Source organism: Acipenser ruthenus, chromosome 15 (assembly GCF_902713425.1).
Source record: "Acipenser ruthenus chromosome 15, fAciRut3.2 maternal haplotype, whole genome shotgun sequence".
Classification (NCBI taxonomy): Eukaryota; Metazoa; Chordata; class Actinopteri; order Acipenseriformes; family Acipenseridae; genus Acipenser; species Acipenser ruthenus.
In genome coordinates this window covers 31,828,139-31,850,146 of record NC_081203.1, presented here as the reverse complement: position 1 = coordinate 31,850,146, position 22,008 = coordinate 31,828,139, and the positions used below count along the sequence as shown (strand labels likewise).

At 38.9% G+C, this 22,008-nt stretch overlaps 1 protein-coding gene across 8 annotated transcripts; it reads right to left on the bottom strand.

The window, feature by feature from the left end:
* Positions 1 to 1,161: 1,161 nt before the first annotated feature.
* Positions 1,162 to 21,568, bottom strand: LOC131697620 (exocyst complex component 3-like protein 4). 8 transcript variants are annotated; one of them, XR_009307408.1, is made up of 17 exons: positions 20,951 to 21,566; positions 20,412 to 20,674; positions 19,222 to 19,408; positions 18,762 to 18,956; positions 17,710 to 17,904; positions 17,189 to 17,413; positions 16,170 to 16,800; positions 15,938 to 16,055; positions 15,563 to 15,688; positions 15,139 to 15,239; positions 14,750 to 14,848; positions 12,321 to 12,444; positions 12,099 to 12,221; positions 10,240 to 10,392; positions 9,625 to 9,746; positions 2,662 to 5,292; positions 1,165 to 1,878 (listed from the first exon to the last, which is right to left on the bottom strand). XR_009307408.1 is itself a non-coding variant. In XM_058987927.1 (16 exons), exons 3-16 carry the CDS (start codon positions 19,379 to 19,381, stop codon positions 5,109 to 5,111), a joined length of 2,547 nt encoding a protein of 848 aa, XP_058843910.1. In that variant the 5' UTR covers positions 19,382 to 19,408; positions 20,412 to 20,674; positions 20,951 to 21,568; the 3' UTR covers positions 1,162 to 5,108. The 8 variants fall into 8 exon arrangements, 7 of the variants coding, with proteins under 7 accessions (XP_058843910.1, XP_058843909.1, XP_058843905.1 ...); XM_058987927.1 differs by having other exon boundaries at positions 1,162 to 5,292; positions 19,231 to 19,408; positions 20,951 to 21,568; XM_058987926.1 differs by having other exon boundaries at positions 1,162 to 5,292; positions 10,240 to 10,389; positions 20,951 to 21,567.
* Between the last annotated feature and the right edge of the window lie 440 nt (positions 21,569 to 22,008).

Below are 22,008 nucleotides of genomic sequence, written 5' to 3'. Positions count from 1 at the left end.
GCAGGGAAACTTGGTAAAATCGCCTTGGAGACCCATCAGGAATGCCAACATTTTGAAGTCTCCTATGACCTTGATGCCATCTCAGAAAAATGCAGATATGTATCCACTTAGGCAGCTGGAACTGAACTGAACTGGTGGGCTTAAGGCCCCTGTATTTATACTACTATTTATATTACTGGAAAGTTCTAGAAAGTTCTAGAAGTTACTCCAAGTTTACTCAGCACTGAATCTATCTGGAATGTTCTGGAAAAAAGGTAAATTTCAAAATATCACTGTCCTGGTAACAAAAGCAAAGTTTGTGGGGAATAATAGCCATTTTCTATACTTTTGAGGCATAAGCAATTAGGAAATAACACTTACTACCCAGGAACAAAAAAAAAAAAAAAATGTGTTACACAGTGTTATAAGTGAACGGTACTCAGCCATTTATATTTGTTCTGTTTTCTGTAAGCGTTCCTCATTTAGACATACTACTTCAATCAAGCTCAGAAACTGTCTGCAGAGACCCTATCATAATAATAATTGCTGCTGCTGTCAGCAGGTGTCCTGTCATTTTAAATTCGAGTGGGCTGGGTTACCATACCGTCTTAATACCGCCTGGTAAGGACAATATACAGTATATATGTGTGTGTGTGTGTGTGTGTGTGTGTGTGTTTAATACAAAACCTTCTGACAATGTGTACAGACAGCACATACGTGAAAAGGAAACTTTTCTTCAACAAGCACTGTAGTTAAGATCTAGGCTATCCGACTAGTTAAGATATAGGCTATATGCCTGGCTGGGAGTTTAATTATTGAGGTTACTGCCCGGAATATTATTGCACACTTTGTTTCTATGGCAACAGATGATCATTTTAAGAGGGCTCTCAGGGCTCGCGATGGTCAGTTCCACTTCCTTTAATTAAGACCCAGGATTACCCAGGTTCTATACATATTTGCAAGATTTTTTTCAAAACTTCCCTTTTTGAAACACGTGTATATATTGAATTGCTCAGAAAGGGAAATTTCACAATTCACAAAGGGATTAAATACAATCTAATGAAAAATGAATACATTAAAAAGGAATTCACCGCTTTGTAGTTCCAGTGTTTTCCCAGACTCGTACTGTACAGTAAAACAAACTTTATTTTTAATTTCGAGCACCCGAAGTAGAGTCATCATTAACATGGATAAATTATCATGACCTATAACCACAGTCTGCAAGTCTGACATACAGAAATATGCATATTCATATATGACAAGACTATGATACTTTCATAACTTTTTTCTAAAGTATGTCCTGATCAAGTTTTTTTCATAATTGCATACGCTCTTCTCTCTTTGTATATATATATTGTAGCATTTGCGGGAAAATGAAGGAGGCTCCCACAGGATTTGCAGGTTCTCGAATTCACGGTTTATTAAGCCGGGACTCTACACTGGGCAGGTAAAAGCGTGCTACTTTACCAGCCAGTGGTACAACAACAGCTGACTACCGTAGTGCTGCTCAGACTGTGACAAATAATAAAATAACAGAAAAGAAAGTCCAAAAACACACTGTGCTACAGCCACAAAGTGCAGCCGCTAGTTTCTCTCCCTTCTGCTCTCCTTGGCTCTGTCTTCCATGTTCCTTTTCTCACTCCAGCTTCTCTCTGTCCCAGCATTCCATTGCTTATTCCTGCATCCAGGCCACGCCCTCCGGTGCACCAGCCGCCAATCCCAAGCAGACACGGCTTCCCGCTCTCCATCCCCTGATGGTTGTAACATCTCATCCCTTGGTTTTGCCAGCGATGTTGCAACCTTGTACCACTCACGCGGCAAGCCGAAACCCTGATTGGTGGTGACTCTCCAATCTGAATCTGTGACATCCCTGAACACTTGCGGCATTGAACTGTTGACCTAGGGTCGTTACAACATATATGTAAAAAGGTAGAGTGACAGACGCAGAGAGAGACAAACAGACAAACCGTGCCTCCGTATGCCTTCATATTAAATTACACTCAATGATAAAGAATTTCCTTGATTTCAAATCCAGGGCATTATTTATCCTTGGTTAGAACTCATTCAATCAGGTGTTTTCTGCTCATTCAATAGAATTGTGTTTATATGTTACATAACCTAAACCTAGTCAGTTTTTTCTGCCTGAATTTGCTGAATATATGTCTTTATTGTCAACTAATTATGATAGGATTCTTTTACTTGGAGATTTTAACCTTCACATTGATAACAAAGCTGATTCAAAGGCTATTGACTTTTTAAGGCTCCTGGACTCTCTTGATTTTATTCAGCATGTTTCAAGGTTTTCTGAAATAATAAGTTCAGCTCCATCACTTCCTTTGCAGTCTCTGTCTACTGAATTACTAGTTGACAGATTTAACCACCTTTGCACTACTACTCTTCATACAGTTGCTCCAGTCAAGACTAGTTTCACTTAAACATAATGCTCCCTGGATTAACAATAATATCCCTCAAATAAAAAGAGACTGTCATAAGATGGAACGAAAATGGAGGGCTACAAAATTACTATCTATTTTGATATTATGAAAGATTATCTATCGAGGTACAATGAAGCTATAAGATCTGCAAGATGTGCATATTTCTCCAAATTGATTGAGGAAAATAAAAATAACTCCAGGGTGTTTCTCTCAACAATAGATAAATTGATAAATCCTTCATTCTCACCCATCTGCAACATAGAAGTGTCCTCGTCCAAGTGTGAAGAATTCCTCAACTACTTTGAAAATAAAATAAAGACTATTAGGGAACAAATTCCATCTTATGGTTCTAATTTAATTATTTCAGATAGACTGGGGAAAACAGTGATGGAATCATTTTCTTGTATTACTGCACAGGAACTAAACATGATTGTCATGCACATGAAATCCACAACTTGTATGTTAGATCCCATTCCAACAAGGTTTCTGAAGGACGTCCTTAGTTACTTGTGTAATGATATTCTTGCCATTATGAATAGTTCGCTGGAAAATGGAATAGTTCCGGCTTCTTTCAAAATTGCCCTGGTTAAGCCTCTACTTAAAAAACCTAACTTAGACAGTTCACTTTTGAGTAACTTCAGACCCATTTCAAATCTCCCTTTTCTAGCAAAAGTTCTTGAAAAGGTAGTGCTTAAACAACTTAATGGCTTCCTTATTACTAATAATTTGTTTGAAAAGTTTCAGTCTGGGTTTCGTTCAAATCACAGTACAGAAACTGCCCTGGTAAGAGTAACAAATGACTTATTAATGAGTGCAGATTCAAATGCTATATCCATTCTTGTTCTTTTGGACCTTAGTGCTGCGTTTGATACTGTGGGTCATTCCATCTTAATTGATCGTCTTAAGGGATGGGTGGGCCTAGATGGTAAAGTACTAAACTGGTTTAGATCCTACCTAAACTGGGGGAGTCTGTGTCGGGTTTAGCAAATATTACCTGTGGTGTCCCTCAGGGTTCGATTCTTGGTCCGATATTATTCTCTTTATACATGTTACCTCTAGGCCAGATTATTCATAAACATGCTGTAAATTTCCACTGCTATGCTGATGATACACAGTTATACATCTCTGTGAAACCTGGTGACATTAGCACAACATCAGCCTTACTTGAGTGTATCACTGACATCAAAACTTGGATGTCCTTAAATTAAACTCTGATAAGACAGAAGTGTTGATAGTAGGCTCTCCGCAACAAATTGATTAATCAAAAATACATTTGGGGGACTTAACTCCTAATTTGAAGTCTGAAGTAAGAAATTTGGGTGTTATTTTTTATTCTACTTTAAGTTTCGAGTCGCATATTAAAATGATTACAAAAGTATGTTTTTATCATCTAAGTGCCAAAATTAGATCATTTCTGTCTTTATCTGATGCTGAAAAAGTAATCTATGCTCTTATTTCATGTAGACTAGACTACTGTAATGCTCTTTTTTCTGGACTTACTAGCCAAGCTTTATTAAAGCTGCAGCTTGTGCAAAATGCAGCTGCAAGGGTCCTTACCAAAACCAAAAGGAGAGCACATATAACTCCTGTACTTGCTTCTCTGCACTGGCTTCCAGTGAAATATCGAATTGATTTTAAAATTCTATTGCTTACATTTAAAGCACTAAATGGAATGGCACCAGATTACCTCTCAGAGTTGTTGTCTCTATCAGCCTCGGCATGCATTGAGATCGACTAATAGTGGCCTCCTCTGTATTCCAAGGGTGAGGCTCAGGAGGAAAGGAGAGGTTGCTTTTTGTGTTCGTGCTCCGCAGCTGTGGAACACACTCCCCGACCATAGGTTCACCTACAGTAGCTACTTTTAAATCTAGGCTTAAGACCTATTTTTATAATTTAGCTTTTTGATTTTGTATATTGTTTTTTTTAGTTGTTTTAAACTGTGTCTTTTTTCTCTTTTTGCGATATATGATGTGTTTTTTTTTAACCTGTTTAACGTATTCATCAATTTATGCTGTTTTATTAACTTTGATTTTAATCTTTGTGTTCTGTTACCTTTTTTGTTTTTTGTGCAGCGCCTTGAATCTTGTGGTATGAAAGGCGCTCTATAAATAAAGATTATTATAACATATTAGAGCTATTACAGAAAACAAACAGTAAAAGAGTACTGCGACAGGACAGCTCAAGGTCAAACAGGCAAAAACAGGAAACAGATCAGACAAGCTCTTTAGCACGCACTTATCACTCGCTGACTCAAAACAAACAGTACTGCCTATGCAAAAACAGTCCCTTGCGAATTCTCTTTTTCTAGTTTTTGAGTTACTGCTGCTCTCTTACTGCCTCACATGGTCCCTCTTGAGAGAGGTGCATCTGGAGCAGAGACAGACCCACAGTCACAGTAAACAGGCAGGCAGAGAAGCAGCAGTGTTTGATTTTCCACTCCTTTATTGTGTAAACTGAGAGCAGAGGCCACCACTGCCTGATGCAGGACACTGCATATTGCCAGCCCTTTTCTGGCCGTGGCACCAACACAAGAGTCTACACTAGGTCTGAACAACCACTGGCAAGGACATCATTTACAGCTACAGCTTGTTACCCATGACTTGAGCCGAGAGATGCAAATAGATACTTTGGATCAGTTCTTTCAGTTAGATGAGGCTTCACTGGCACACTCATGCTTCACTGCGTAATGTGTGTTTACTGTGTCTCCGACATGCTGCTCAAACCATGCAGCACACTTGTGGAAAGTTCAAGTTTCTTCCAATGCAGAAAATAAGAACTGCGGTTAAAGTACAAAAAAAATATGTAACTGAAACCATCAAAAGAGAGAAGATACTGTTGCTGCAGGTGTTGCTGTGAACAGGACGTGTGCTGTTTGAAGCTGTAGAGTAAGCATAGAAATGAGCAGTTATAGTTTCCATATGTACAGTATAATTACAGTTATTGCGTTCACCAAGAGATGCTGTACACAAGATATTTAATACATGTGGTATTCCAGAGGTATAATACTGTACCATTCTCTATACTTCGGTGCAGTTTTCCATACAAAGACATTTTTATCACATGTTTGATAAGGCTGTTACTTCATGTCACGGATCTCCTCCTAGCTGCTGATTAGTTAATAATACTGACATCAGCTCATTACCTCTTGACAGCAGGGCTTGCTCTTCAGTTGAATGGTAAGACGCTCCTCTTTGAAACATATGCTTTGTGGTCCATGGCCAGCCCTTGCTTTTCCATTCATTTCACTGGGCTGAGATGCCAATTCATTATACTCACAAGCCCAAGCTGACATTTTTTATTGGTGTATCTTGTAAAATGTGTACGCTGTTATCAATAAACTTTGTTAACATGTATGTTTCTTTCAACATTGGGGACATTCAAGTATTACATCATGAAGTTTACATCATCACTCCTGAAATTCAACACAATTAGCGTAACTTTGAATTGTTTTACACATTGTTCTGGTAAAGTGTGCTCGCCTCGCATGCACCGTTTAAATGATTGGTTCATGTCTGAACAGCTATATATTTTTGGGAGAGTTTTTGGCTTGAAGCCCGTTTATTCTCGTATTCGAAAGGAAAAAGAATAACAGCACAAGTGAAAAGCTCTGCAAATCCATGCATCTTTCAGCGCGACGGAAACTCCAGTCAGATCAGCCTTCCCTTTCACAGCTATGGGAATTTCCCAACATTGATTTAAAAATGTATCTTATTACGAAATAAAGACCCCAGCTAAAGCTGCATCTTCTCTTGTCGCATGCCAAAGAAAATAAATCTTAATAAGCCGCAATTAAAATAATTAAAATCTAACAGACCAGCTTCATATGTCATGCAATAAAGGGCTTGCATGGTAATTATGCCAAGTAGATTAGCAGTTTTGTTTGCTTTTGCAATGCTTATAGCCTGCTTCATCATTCTTCTGTGTGATTTACCTTTCTTATTTATGCCTTATCGTGCATGATTTTACCAATTGTTATACTTTGCAATGCTTTTACCATACTATACTATACCACATATTAATTGAACCCCTTGAGTCACAGAATGATAAAACGGTTTATGTCAACTCAATGGGGCATTACACCGAGACAACAGCACCCCACCCTTTCCGGTGAAGTGAATTGGTGGCTCTAAGATCCAAGCTATGCTGGCGAAGGTTGCAATACTTGTTAGCCAGTGAGAATGCACTCCCCCCATCCCCCCCAATTTTAAAAATGACGTCACAAAATGACGTAAAAAAACGACATTTATAAACTTAGTATTTGAGAAGATCAGAAAATGAAAATTTGTAAAATAAATAAAAATTAGAAAATTAAGATTCATATTTGTTTTCAAAAACACAGTGAGGACAAACCTTTGTGTTTTGCAGTTTTCCTGTAGGTGTGTGTATCTACTGCTGTGTGAAAGCTGTCGTAATTGGGGCACTTTGTAAAAGAAGCTACTTGATTGACTTCAGGATATATTATTGCATGACAATGACATCCAAGCAACCGTTTACTTGCAGGAATTGTGGTGTGCAAGAACTCCTTTTAGAGAAATCCTTTACAGATCGATTCTACACTCATAAGAAGCTGCTTCAATCTTGAACAATCCCGCAAGGGGATCTTAGCAAGGGGCAAGTTAAAATGTCGAAATAAACAGACATTTTACTGGAAGCGACTGTGAAGCAATATGTTTTTAAGGAATTTGATGAGGACATTAGTGCTGATAAACAAATTCAGTCCATACAAACACTGCTTTTCAAGTGTTTGTTTTATTTAATGAATTGCATGAAATACCGCACATTATGTGGTTACAGCAATTTGACCCATAGTAGTTATATTGCTACTCAAGCTGATATCCGCTCTCGAGCTGCTGGGTGTAAAGATAGCTGTGGGGAAAACTGGGGAGAAAAAATATAAACAATGGGTGGGAAAGAGTGTTGACAGCAAAAAAGAAAAAGGTAAATGTCCAAAAATAATAGTGAACTATGCAAAGATAATCTGCTTTTTGTTCCAGAAATAACATGGTAGCACAGAATAAAAAAAGACTAATGTCTGAAGAGGCGTTCCTTGGAAAATATTTTTTTTTTTTTGGGGGGGGGGGGGGGGGGGTGGGGGGTGTAACTGGGTTTTTCATCACAAAGCTGAGATGTCACTTTTTTTTTTTGTCTTTGTTTATGACTACAGATCTCTGCCAGGGAGTGTTTATCTCATGCTGTATACTTTGCAATTAAAAGCCTAAAAAGGAAAAAAAAGATTCCTTTGACTCAAGCATATTCCTTCTGGATTCAAGGGTTACAGCAGTGCTGTGCAAAACATTTGAGGACTTTCCAAAATGACCCAATGGAATTCTCTTCCTAGATTTTTCTTTCCTGGCACACTGACTGTTTCTGTAAATCAAGCCTGTGTTCCAGCAGGCAACCAGAACAGAAGGGCAACTCCTCAACTCCAGGCAAAGCACTTTTGAGCAATTGCCATATGAAACAATTGAGTGCAAATGTCATAAAAATGCAAGGTTAAAATGAGACGCATGTTTCAACAACAACTCCATAAGGTTTTAGATGATAAATATATGGTTACATAGCCAGACATTTGGACAGGAAGATGATGACAATCATTAGGTCAAAGGCAGACAGGCGTTAGTTTTTGGGACTACGATGGCACCAAAAAGTAACCTGCTTCTGTTCACATTCGTGTCAGGTGAGCGTTTCAGTTCTTGTAAAAGTCGGAGTATTGCTTGCTTTTCAGGGCCTTTTGTGATCCCTCGGAAATACAGAACGGCAGAAACATGTTCCTTGCTGAAAAACAGAAAAAAATGAAGCTAGGCATGTAGAGTGGAGCCAAGTGAAAAAATCAGCATGTTGAATTTATTATACAATCCCTGGATACAAATCGCAGCTTAATCGTTTGCACATGTGTGAAATGAATGGGTTTTTGAAAGCCTTGGCATGGTTTATTCAGAGCAGGGCCGCACACTGCCGTCCAGTCAGCTTAAGATTATACACTGAAAAATATGATTCGGAGAATCTCGATACTGGAGGAGCAGAACCCGTGACCACATAGAATCCTAAAATAGAAAAAGTAGTACGAGAAACCTTGCAGTGCCACGACTGACTGAACCAGCTTGCCTCTGACATTCATAAAACTATCACGGCATATGAAATACTGAGGCATCTACATACAATTTCCTTACATCCTTCCGAGGACTGGTATTTGCATGAAAATATATTCAAAATCACCCTGCCTTCAAAAAGAAGATTTGCTCCTCTCATAAGGTATAGGGAGAAAGCAGAAACAGGGTAAGAACATCATTTCTACTACAGCAAAATCACTAATAAAGTAATTAAAGCAAATGCCACAGTTATAATACCACTTTCAGTCTAGGAGTCCAGAAATGATTTTGTCCTTATTTTCCTGCCCAAGCTTGGATTTCGACTTATTATGATGCAAAATATTTTTCTCTTTAGTGTGTTAAAACAAGCCAATGCAATCAGCTAATCTTTTGCTTCAAAATCATATCAATGGGTATCAGTAGGCAAACCCATATACAACAATATGACAGGGGAACGGTACAAACAGCATGTCAGAGGGGTTTTCCTGCTGCCGTTTCCCATCTGGTCAATAGCTGCAAGCTGTGTATCCTTACATGGCATGCAGAACAAATGGAATCTGAAAGTGCCCTGCAGAGCCCTAGCTTCCATTACCACACAGGAATTTCCCAGCATTTCTATAACTGTAATATTTTACACTAGGCCTGTAATATTTTACACTAGGAGGTTCCCGGTTCAATCCCATCTCAGCCACGGACTCACTGTGTGTGACCCTGAGCAAGTTGCTCAACCTCCTTGTGCTCCGTCCTTTGGATGAGACATAAAACCGAGGTCCTATTGTAAGTGCATGTACCAGTATAGCAGTGTCCTGACCAGCATCAAGGGAAATGTTACAGTAACTGACTCACTGGTGAGTAAACCACTGCTGTGTACCATTGCAAATTCATAGCAAAGTCATTGAAAGCAGTGAAAGAATGGGAAAGCAAAGTTAAGCAAAGATGGTATGATCCACAAAAATAAATAAAGAAATACAAATAAATCAAGTAAATTGCAAGCTCACGGTTAAGTGCAAAACGAATGCCCAGATTTCCCATGGTAAACTCTGTAAAGATACAATCCTGGTCATAATGGCAAACCTGTGATATACAGAGTGTAGCAGAGTGCAGAGGATTAGCAGAGCTACCTGATATCTGGGAAGTCAGAAAACAGAGGCGGGATGGTTTCCTTGATGTCCTTTTTGTTCTTTACTCCAATGATGTCACTGAGATGCTGAGCTGCGGAGTGAAGCCATTTCGAAGTGGTACCCTAAAAAAAAGGGGGGGGGGGTTACTTTGTTATCAAATTCAATCTGGTCCGTTGACCTTGCATCCTTTGTAATGGAAGTTAAATACAAAAGATTTCTTTGTGTCATCTTTCATTGAATACCCTAATTTTCCAACAATCATTTTTTTTTTTTCAAATTCAGTTTATTTTTAATCTTTAGCTGGTGCCTAATTAGTTAACAGGATCGTTAGGTTCCTTTTTTTATTTTTTTTGCTGACATTTTTTCCAGAGAGACAATGCACAATAGTTTCTGTGGTCCACCCAGTAGGGCACCACCACCCACTTTAATATATTTTTTTTAGAAGCGAAAATGAATTCTGTATTTTCTTTTTTTGTTCTTCCCTGTTATCTATAGGGCAGTGCTCCAAATTGCAATATGTTGCTTTGTTTCAACACCACATACTGTATGAATGTCATATGTTAAGTGATTCCTGATATGGTTGAAAGCAGGATGGAAAGTCTAGTGTTTACTCACCATGTCATCAAAGTGACTCCGGAGAGCCTCCGACTCCACCTTTATCTTTGCTGCTGCTCGCTCGTGTTTTCTGTTTTTGCAAGAATAATTCTTCTTCATTATCTGTGTGATGTATCCCTTCACAGTATTGTAGTGGATGTCATTCACACACTTCTATTACGGAACACAAATGAGAATACATCAAGGTGTAGTAGTAGGAGTAGTAGATGTCTTGGAATATCCTGTATGATACTATACTATTATTATATAGTGGAACTAAATGTCACAATGCTACCCTTAAACCTTTAAATGCCAGGCAGCACAATATTTTTTTGGATTTATTTATTTATAAAACAGGCTCCATTATAGGCCTTGAGATCTGTATATTTATTCAGCTGTTGTAATATTATATTGAATTTGCTATTTACATGTGTATTTGAAATATGGAACACTATATATACTGTATATATATATATATATATATATGTAAAAATAATGTGAAATAATGTATAATGTGATATCTTGTAACAATTGTAAGTCGCCCTGGATAAGGGCGTCTGCTAAGAAATAAAATAATAATAATAATAATATATATATATATATATATATATATATATATATATATATATATATATATATATATATATATATATACAGTATATTCAGTGCAAGTAAATGATCTGAAGGCGGAGGTAAATTAATGTACTTCTGGGCTGTGTTCCAAAGGTTATAAGCTTTTTTAGCCAAGCGTTTGGCAGGACTGGGAAAACATGCTGGGAAGATTAACAATACTACTGGAATTTCTAGATGTGTTTGGGTTCAGCCTCAGGCCTGAATATCTTTACAGTAAAAGGCTGTATACAAATCTGCTCCGGTTGCTCCGGTTCTGTCAGATGAGAAGAGTAATCTGCACACAAGCGCCAAACACTGCGCAAAAACAACTTCTTAATATGGGCTGAGCCACGATCCAGAAATCCCCATTCTAAAAGATCAAACCAAAACCAGCAACACACTGCATACAGGGCCCCTAACTACACTCTAATAACACACTCATTGCATATGTGGCTTTGCAGGTACAATGCAACAACATGTTTACTTACAAAATGAAACATGTTGGCAGTTGCTAGCATATACACTGTACATGGCTGTGTATTTACAAAGTATGTACCCACACGTGCAGTTACAGTGTAATTACAGTGCAATTAGAGGCAGTTCATGTAAAGTGTTACCCCACAACTTTCTAATGAGAAAGACCTATTTGAGCAGCTGCTGTTTTTAGGTGAAAGGCTCAGTCCTGAATCAAACATGGTCAGGAACAGATGGCAAGCTGCAAGACATGTCGGCAAAGAAATGTAGGACAGAAAAGTCATTTGTACTGCATTAGTTACACTATGGTTAAAATGTGTGTCTACACCTTTAAATCACAGGTTGGAATGAAAGCACGTCCGTGTTTGGATTATTCCTGGGCTTCCTGTATGTTGACCTCTGTGTAGAGGATGCAGGAAGAGAGAGAGAGAGAGAGAGAGAGAGAGAGAGAGAGAGAGAGAGAGAGAGAGAGAGAGAGAGAGAGAGAGAGAGAGAGAGAGAGAGAGAGAGAGAGAGAGAGAGAGAGAGAGAGAGAGAGAGAGAGAGAGAGAGAGAGAGAGAGAGAGAGAGAGAGAAACACAAGTGGGATTTGTAAGCAAACAGCCGACTATCTCTTTTGCTCTGTACTCCTCCTCATACAGCGGGCTCTTTCAATAAACCTTTTGAACCCACTTAGTGTGTATTGACAATTACTGCACAAACCGTACAGTACAATAGAAACCTCTCTCTCTATCAGATAATGACCGGGATCATTGCATAGCCTCTAGCCCAGCTTAATCGGATTATCTCCTTACCTGAAAACACGGCTGCTTCATTTTCTTGTAAAGCTCGGAATGATTTTCAATAATCTCCGTTATCTTTTCAAAATCATCCTCACACGAAAGCCACCTCTTTGTCATTAATTTCTTAAAATACGGCTTAATGGTAAAAAAAAATATATATATATATTAATTTTAGAACTTCATTTTTTTTTTTTGCACAATGCAGGAGAATCTTATTATTCTTACACTTATTACCTCTGTCTCTTGTATAAAATCAGCTAGTAGCGTTGCTCCAAAATCCTGGATCACTTTGTCCAGCTCGTTGTTCAATTGCTCTATCTGTGCTGGGCATTTCTCTTTGTATTTGTCCATTTCAGTTCTTATGAAAAAACAATTAAGAATGCATTATCATTGGCGTTGCAGGCATTTTGTGGATAATGACTATTCTACAACAAGCTATCTTTTTATATGCAAGACGCAGGGTAGTGAGAGAGTCTGAGGGCACTGCAGTACACCATGAAAATTATTAACCAGAAATTGTAAAGCTGTGTTTCTGGCGGGTGTCAGCAGTTCCTTCGCAGACTCGGAAGAGATGGACAGTTTTACTTCATACTGAACCAATAATATAACACAATACAATACAGTTTGCTTTTATACAGCTCTCAATTCAGAGCATCCCAGGGCACTTTACAATAAAAAAACTCCATAAAATAAAAAAAAATAAAGCCACTGGCCAATAAATCCAGCTCAAGAATAAGCTGCTGCAAATATGTTTTAAATTTGATTTAAAAGACTGGACTGTGCCAGCATTCCTAATAGCACATTTTACTTTTTATGCAATCTGTATTCATTTACACACAGCCCTGCACTGTTCTAAGAAACCACGTGGTTTCTCCTAAAGGAAAACATTTATCAATAGCTTACTAATTATAGCAGACACAAAGACTGTATGAATGCTAGCTATGCACTCATTTCAATGGGCTTCACTATACCGATTGACTTTCCCGTGTCAAATGAGATCATATCCTTGTGCAGGAGATATACCACAGTAACTATTTCACAGAGGATCTCAGGAGTTTAACTCATTGATTACCAAGGACACAACCATATGAAGTAGCAAAAGCTAGCTGGAGATCCAGTGATTATCCTGAAGGCTACAGTTTCCTCTCCTTATTCCAAACCCTATTCACCTGATCCCATTCCTCCAGTGTGGGGATACACATGCCACTGCTACCACCATGTATCAGGGCTTAACTACTGTTACCTTGCCCCAGGGATCCAGGGATGGGAACTCACAACTATCTGGCTCCAAATCCTATGACTCAACCAGGTGAGATAAAGCAACATCCAAACTGGAGTTTAATATATTATTATTAATTAGTCATTTAGCAGACACATTTATTACAGAGGCTAGGTGTGAACTATGCATCAGAAGGACGGAGCACAAGGAGGTTAAATGACTTGATGACTTTAAATGACAGGATCCAACACAGTGAGCCAGTGGCTGAGCTGGGATTGAACCCGAAACCTCCTGGTAACAAGCCAATTTCTTTAACCACTGGACCACCAAGCCTCATTACTATCACTGTTCCCTCTCACAGCACCCTGTTATGTATCAGAGCCCACGTCAAGTCAAAGCATGTATTATGTTATATTATTGTACATATTTTTTTGTTTTTTGGTATTGGTGTGAATTATTTTCTGTATAAAGACAGCTTTGAAATAAATATACCTTTTTAATTTGATGGAAAATAAACCAGATGGTATTTTTTTTAAACAGCCCAAATCTGAGCTGTTAGACCCCAAGTTCATTAACTACAATCTGTCTAAGTCATATCCAGTATACAGTACCCTTCGACAAGTATTTGGACATACCAGCAAGTCCCCATACTGATGATGGGTGTAATGTACTGTAAGAAACTCCCTCCGGTTACTGACCGAGTTGAGTAATATAAAGAGGAGCCTCTTTTTCAAATGGAGTTTTTGTTAGCACAGAATGTCTGTTAATGAATCTGGGAAGTGGTGCTTGGTTCCTCTATATTGCATTGAGGACATTTCCAGATGCAAACCTTTTGACCATAGCTGTGAGTATATGTGTGTATAATATATTTATATACATATACACACACACACACACACACACACACACACACACACACAGAGCTATGGACAAACGTTTTGCGATATCCTATAAAAAATAACACATTTTGCTTCATAATGTCCAATGAAACCTAAGTACTTGTGTATGTTAACTTTATTCTATACATTATTAAAGGTACAGTAACTGTTATTACCTGTTCGATTATCCATACAAATTGATTATGCAAACTCGTATCGGTCCCAATTAGGTCAGATAATTGACTCTCTACTGTATATATATTAATATATATATATGAAATGCTTTAGTTTTAGAACACTGCCCTCTTGCTGTAGTCTGAGAAATGATCATGGCATGAGCCATTAATTCTACAGTTTGTGTTTGTGCATTAATGAAGACATTAGCAGAAACACTTATCTGATACAGTATATGTACAGCACTGCCATTGGGTGTGCCAAAAATATGAAGTCCTAAAATACATGGAAAGATAGTCAACAAGTATAGAGACCCATTGATTAAGCACTGAAATCAGGAGATAGGACCTGTGTAATCTTTTCTATTGAAACATTGTTTAAAAGACACTTACTTGATGTTGCTGAAGCTGTTAATGTAAGCAATGGAGTGCATCTTTTGTAATGCAGAGTTTGAGGAGGAAGTTCTCCATTCCATGAAAGTGTTGTGGAATCTGCAATTGAAAACAGTGTGTAATCTACCTGTATTAGTGTGACAACAAGGGTGTTTAAAACCTACAAATAATGAGCCCCGTTCACAAAACTGTTTGAAGGAAAGCTTTCTTAAGAATGGTACCAAACCACAATTAAACACATGCTTGTTTCTTATAAGTTTTAGAATTGTAATAGGTGTGTTTTTTTGGTACTTTAGGAAAAAAAAATAGTGCGGTTAAAAATGTGAAGTAAAAAGCTTTGAGAGAATCTGCCGGTCCTCTGTGCTCTGCTGAGTGGAGTTTTCACTTACTGTCGTGAGAAACGTTTCAGCTCCTCTGAACAGGTGCACAGAACTCTCTCTTCCAAGTCTGTGCCGATTTCTCGTGACGTCGCAACATACCTGTGAGTCATCTAAAGAACAAAGCAGGGTATGTCTATTACACACAGACAGGGACAGGGCCCATTCCTGTTTTCATACCCAATACCTTTTTAAAATCAATTCCCATTCCAACACATCACTGATCAAAATTGCAATTAGCACTATTCTGTTATGAACGTCTCATAGTGTATATAAAATGTCAGGCTTTATAATGTGTTATTACAATAATGTATTTTACTCCTGAAAACAAACTTTGAAAAATGATTCTTTAAAGCTTGGTGAACAGGGCAACACGTGGGTAAATAAACAAGGAAGCCGGCACTCCTAGTGGCCAGTGACTGGTACTGCACTGCACCTCGGTTATATCGATCTGTATTTCTGAGTGGTAATAGCCATTCAGTATCTCAGGCTCATCTTCGCTTTCCCAGTTTTTTTCCGATTCAATGTTTAACATATTCTCCAAACAGTGTTTCAGTTGCACCTGTAAAAACAAAAACGATGTTTAATCTGTCTCTTGGGATTTAAACTATTGTTTTCTTAGTCATAATTAAGGTTAAACTTAAACTTATAAGAAACAAAATCAAGTACACTGATGAAGACACTAGCTGAAAAGCATGTCGACTGTATTTTACAAACCTACAAATAAGCTTGTTGAATAGTGTGCACAATGCATTAACTGGTGCGCATCTATGGACAGAACTGGGTTATGCAATACCTGCAAATAGCTTACCTGCAGCCCAGTGCTGTAATTTGTCTTCATGTTTTCCAATGTATCTTTATCTAATAAAGGATCCAAACTTTCAGTGTTTACTTCTGGTTTCAAAACAAGGTTCCCCATTATTTTATCACTAAAGACAAAACGAAAGAGGTCAAGTTTAGATTTACTTGTCTGGTTTTATATGGTACTCAAAACGCCAGGGACAAGTACAAGCGTTCAGTCCGCTCTGAAGCAAGGCCCTCACCTTTCATAGCAGTTGATTGTCCAGTTCAAAAGGGCATACCATTCGTTCACTTCAAGCTTTTGCTGCATGATCTTTTGCAAGTGTGAAGAAACGGCTTGATGAGAGCTTGCCACGTAAGTGTCACACACGCCAAAGTCCTGTGGATAGCATTTTTGTACCATGATCTTCACACTCCCCAAATCATCAACGATAGACTTCCCGAGAAGCGCTAAGTGCACAGCCAGCCACGACTGGTTGTCCTCTCTTTTTGCGATGGGGACGCTGGCAATTCGTTCCCGCACGCCTTCTTGCACAGCCTCTCTCCACAGCTCTTTCCATTCCTGGGGCCCTTTGAGACAGCTGGCTTCACAATAGGACGGATCATGTTCTTTCTTGTCCTCCTCTACTATTATTTTGACAGCATCGGTCAGAAGATCTGCGTTGTTCAGCGAGTCTTTCACGATGGATTTCAGCTTATCCCTGAGCGCGCCACAGAGCAGCTCCATGTCCTTCGTCTTCCTTAACAGTTCTGACTGAGCGCCTTCTTGCACGATCTTTGACGTCTCTGCATCCAGCTCCTTTTTCAGCAGCAGTAGATGTAGATGAGCTTCTTCTAGGACCCCCTTGTTAATTAGATCATGGATTTCCATGACTGTTAGGAATCCGGAATAAAGTATAAAAAAAATGCTTAGTTAACCGGAGTATCACTTTCAATTTTTTTTTTCACTTTAGTATGCTATATGGAATACTACAGCACAGTATATCATAGTAAACTAGGCAACACTTTGTATTGTGTCTCTAATTACTGTGTATGAACATAGTAGTTACTCAGTAAATGCATTTTATGCATTGCTAAAATATACATAATGTGTAAATCTTTTCTGATACTACTGTGTACTTGAATATGTTCCACAAAGAGATGAAGTACATTGTAATTATGTGTAAGTACACATGTATTTACCAAGTAGCTGCTATGTAAATACACAGTAATTAAAAAGTGTTACAGTAAACTGTTCAGTAAAAATGACATGAGATTTTACCTGACAGGGGTTCCTCAGGTTCTTTATGTTTAGGTGGCGTTTCAACTTCCTCTGCTGTTATTTCAGCAACGGCTTTCATCTGGCCTTGTTTACCATCCCCATCCTTTCTGAGCCCAGACAGTATCTTTGAGCTCAGCCTGCCCAGGCCTCCTCTCTTCAATGGAGACAAAGATCCATCTGGACTTTTGTTCTCCTCAGTGTCACCTGGGACTGATAATTCAGGTCCTTTAAACAATAGGTGGGATCATAAGAATGTGTTCAAGTTATGACAAAAACACATTTCTTTATTATAATGTAACAGGGCGGAGGCTAGGCGAGAACGGGCGACCGTAAGCGAGCATCTTAACCGCTGTGTAAAAGAACCAGGCTCGTCTACATTCGTGGTTTTAGAGCTTTTCATCTCATCTCACCGACAGGGACAGGACCCAAAATGGCAGTGTAGCACACAGCACTGCCTGTTACAATAACAAGAAAGGAACGTGTAATCCCTCTGTGACAGGGCTGCCGGCAGGAGGTCTCACCTGAGAGTATTCTGTGTGCAGACTGATCTTCATTGACAGGTTTTAGCTGCTCTTGTTTCCCCTCCCCATCCTTCCCGAGTCCCGACCGTAGCCTTGAACTCAGCCTGCCCAGGCCGCTTCTCTTTAAGAGAGCTTTTGGTCCATCTGGGCTTTTGGGCTCCTCACTGTCACTTGGAACTGAAGTTAATTCTGAACCTTAAACAACAGGTTAAAATCATGAGAATGTGCTGAAGTTATGGCAAAAACACAATCAAGTATTCTAACAAGAAATTTACTTTTAACCCAGTAAATCAGGATCATGGGCCAACTACAAGAAAAAAAGAAAACACACTCAAACTTGAAAAACTGTCTTAACCACTGCACAAAAAGGTCAGGCTTGTTATACAGCCATGCATGCTAACTATTCAGGGATGGTAATAAGACTCCCATTGCATAGCAGTTTCCATTCCTGGTTTTACTAGGAGTTTAATAAGACACTCAAGCTTGTTACCTATACACTGTTGCTAATCAAGCTCGCAGTAAAACCTGGAATTGGTGAAACTGCTATGCAATAGTAGTCTATTTCCATCCCTGCTATTCCAGAAAACAAAATCATATTTTTTAACCAGTTTCTAATTACAGATTTTATGAATTCAGTGGCAACTAAGTTGGTAAACACAAATCACAGTTTTGTCAGAGATAGAAGATGCACGACCCCATTTTTCAAACCACTTCAGCAACTGAGTTTTCATAATTAGGCTTTAAAATGTTGTTTTTGCTGGTATAGTTAGTAAGCATGGCAGGGATAGAAATAAAACACCTACTGCATACAGTTTCACCCATTCCAGGTTTTACTATGCACTTGATTAGCCGCAGTGTATAGGTAACACAGTCGGGCGTATCTTATTAAACTCCTAGTAAAACCAGGAATGGATCAAACCGCTGTGCAATGGGAGTTCATGGTTAATAATGATCTAAGCAAATACAGCAACAGAGAATGATACAGAATATCAATGATAAATAGTAAGATGATTCAAAGTGCCCCTTTATTCTGATGAATCCATAGATCTCACCTGAGAGTCTCCAGCGTTCAGACTGATCTTCACTGACAGATTTTCGCTGCTCTTGTTTCCCCGCCCCATCCTTCCTAAGTCCTGACCATAGCCTTGAACTCAGCCTGCCCAGGCTGCTTCTCTGTAAGATAGATTTTTGTCCATCTGGGCTTGTTGGCTCCTCACTGTCACTTGGAACTGAAGTTAATTCTGATCCTTAAAACATGAGAATGTGCTAAAGTTATGTCAGAAACACAACATTAGAACAAGAAAGGAACTTTGAATTCAGCAGATCTGGCTCGTGGGCCAACTATAAAAATAACCCCTTCAGTCTGTAAAAAAAAAAATGAAATGGATGTTGGGAGTTTCAATTATAAATTAAGCTAGGTTTTACAAATCAATGTATCCACCTCATTAGCACTGGCAACATCAACACTATTCTTGCATTGCAAATCTTTTTTAAAAACATCAAGTTAAATACCTAATTTACCAATCACACCAGACTTCTCCGCTGAATCAAGATTTTCTCCTCCATTTTCCATAGACTCTAATGAAACTTGCTCCAGGGTTTCTGCGTCTTCAAAGGGATTGGTGCTGCAAATCGTAGCTTTCTCCTTCACACCGCCAGCCAGGGAGTCCATTGCGATCCAACATAAACACACTCACTGCTGGAACAGAGCATAAAGCTGTTTACAGTAAATCGAAGCACAGCCCACACATTATTCAGATCAATGCATTTCTGAAGGGCATTTTAAGCATGACCGACTTGCCAGACAAGAATATTTCCAAGAAGCTGCTGGTTTCAGTTGTTGTTGACTGGAAAACAATTACCTATAGGTTTGGCTTTTTAGAAAAGTATTTGTAAAGAGCCTGGTTATGAACTCTGTAGCTGCCTTTATATTGCCAGACTCCCTCCTGTCTTTTACTTTCACATTCTCTAATCTCAGGTACACCCAGGGGAAAACCATTATCCAAACATTACGCAATTTCAGCTCATGAATAAAAAATATATATATCACTTTCACATGCACAACCAGCCATGCAACAGCAAGGGGTAAGTAAAACACCACAGGGTATTCTGTTTAACCCTTTAACTGCTTAAGTGTTTCCCTGATTAAATGTGGGTGGAGGCAAGACTGGCGGTTGAGTTTCCTAACAGAATGAGCAGTTGATGATTTGAATGAACTTCATTTGAATAGGAACCTCAGTGTTGATTTACAAGAGACGTCACACAAATGGGAAAATGAAGAGCTGGAAATTACACATTTCCGTATATCCATTTGAATTACTGAGCTGTCAATTTGGCTTGCAGTACATTTCATTTTTGTCATGCCCTATAACTATTATAATCCCAACTTTAATATAATATTAAAGTACAGCTAAATGAGGTCTGCAAAAGAGAAATTGTTCAGCACAGTGGTACCAAGATCCCATTCCAGTGGTTATGCGGCTTATTAAAAAAAAAAAGCTTTGTATGAAGACATGCTGTAAATATTAAACAATCCCATTAAGAAGAATAAACATTTAAAAACACAAATACAAGAGTGGTGTGATTTGGAATAGACTCCAATAGCTGGGTTTTTTTTTTCCCCTCATTCCCAGCGTTTCGTGCATCATTAAGTGCAAAAGCTTTCCCAAGCAAGGCATTACCAAAATAGAGTAAAATCTTACTTTGAAGGCCAGGCAAGGGCTCAACAACATGTGACTTCTTGAATGTGTTGACGGGGTGGATGGCGCAGCGGCTTCATGTCTTTGTCAGTCTGGGTTTGATTCACAAGTGAAGTGAGATACCTGGGCAGTCCCTCTCACAACAGGGGCCCAGGATCGGACACACAATGAGGCAGAGCTACTCCCTCACCACCTTGTAGGATGCTTCCTCCAGGGCAGGCTTCAGGTTTACTTGTGCTAACCCCTCTGCCCCCCGACAACAGGCCCTATTTTGAGCAAGTGCAAGGCCAACAAGGCGTTTAAAGGAATCAAGCAGTTGTAATTGTAAAAAAAAAAAACTAGCTAGAAACGAGTTTGTGACTACACGTTATTAAATTGCTACTTACTGAATACTGTTAAAATGGGTGTATTCCTATTTAAAAATGTGCCTGGCTTCAAAATAGGTACCTAAATATCGAATTGACATGTTACACAGTATAGACACACGTGCTGTAGGATGGGACTGTAGATAAATACACAGAGGAAGATACCCTCACTCTTACCTCCTCTGATCCTTTTTCCTCCGTCTTCTTTAAAATAATGCCGTTTCCCATTAAATCCACTGTGCATGTGCTATAGCCCGTGCATGGTCAGTCTGTTCTTTCAGGGTTTTAATTAAATCGTACTGTTCAATAATGACAGGCAGGCAGGCAGTTGACAGTTAATGAGCACACATTATCTAGAGTACAGACAACACTGACCCTGGTTAATAATTTCCAGAAGGCAATTTCCTTAAGCGCATGATCTTCACAGTGGAACAGAGCCCGCAGAATGCATACAACAGAACCTGCATTCACAACCACTGCAATAAGGTTTTTGTAATACAAGGGAATGGGTTAAGTAGCTTGAAGTAGCCATCTGACTTAAGCATCCACAAATATGCCATCAGTTTGGTGACCTGGTCACTCTGTGGATCCCAGGGGCGTGCTGGTTTGTCTGGAATGATTAAATAATTCCTTACAAATGACAGACTAAAAATAAACAAAAAAAGCATTACCAGCAAGTCTCAACATAATACCAAAGGAAGATCGAGGTTTAAAGGCTGTCGCTTCCTTTCACATTTGATAAAAAAATAAAAATGCTGTTCTATTTCCTCCAGATAGCAGCCACGTGAATTGGCAACTGGAAGACCTTTGGGAAGTTTTTTTTTGTTTTTTGTTTTTTCCTGCATAGACCACTACAGAAAGCACAGTCCTAATGGGAGCGGTCTTCAGCAGCTTGATGAGAGACTCAGGAGAGGCGGGGGATATTCTGCTACTGCATGCTGCTGGCCAAAAAAAAAAAAAGTTTGGTCCCACAGTTTTTTGAAAGCCATTAAAATTAAAACAAAAAACAAAACACTTTTATTATTGATATACCAAATGTTTCCGTAAACATAACGTTTAAGACACTGCGACAACGGTGGAGCAACAGAAGTGCCAGTTTTATTTAGGCAAAGCAGTGATTTTGAGCTACGAGGCTTTTTACAAGAAATGTGTTTTCTGCCCAGTTCACTGCTGATGCAGAGATATGTATCTTTGTATTTCTGTTGAAATGTCCCACTTTCTAAAGTTTTAGGGCA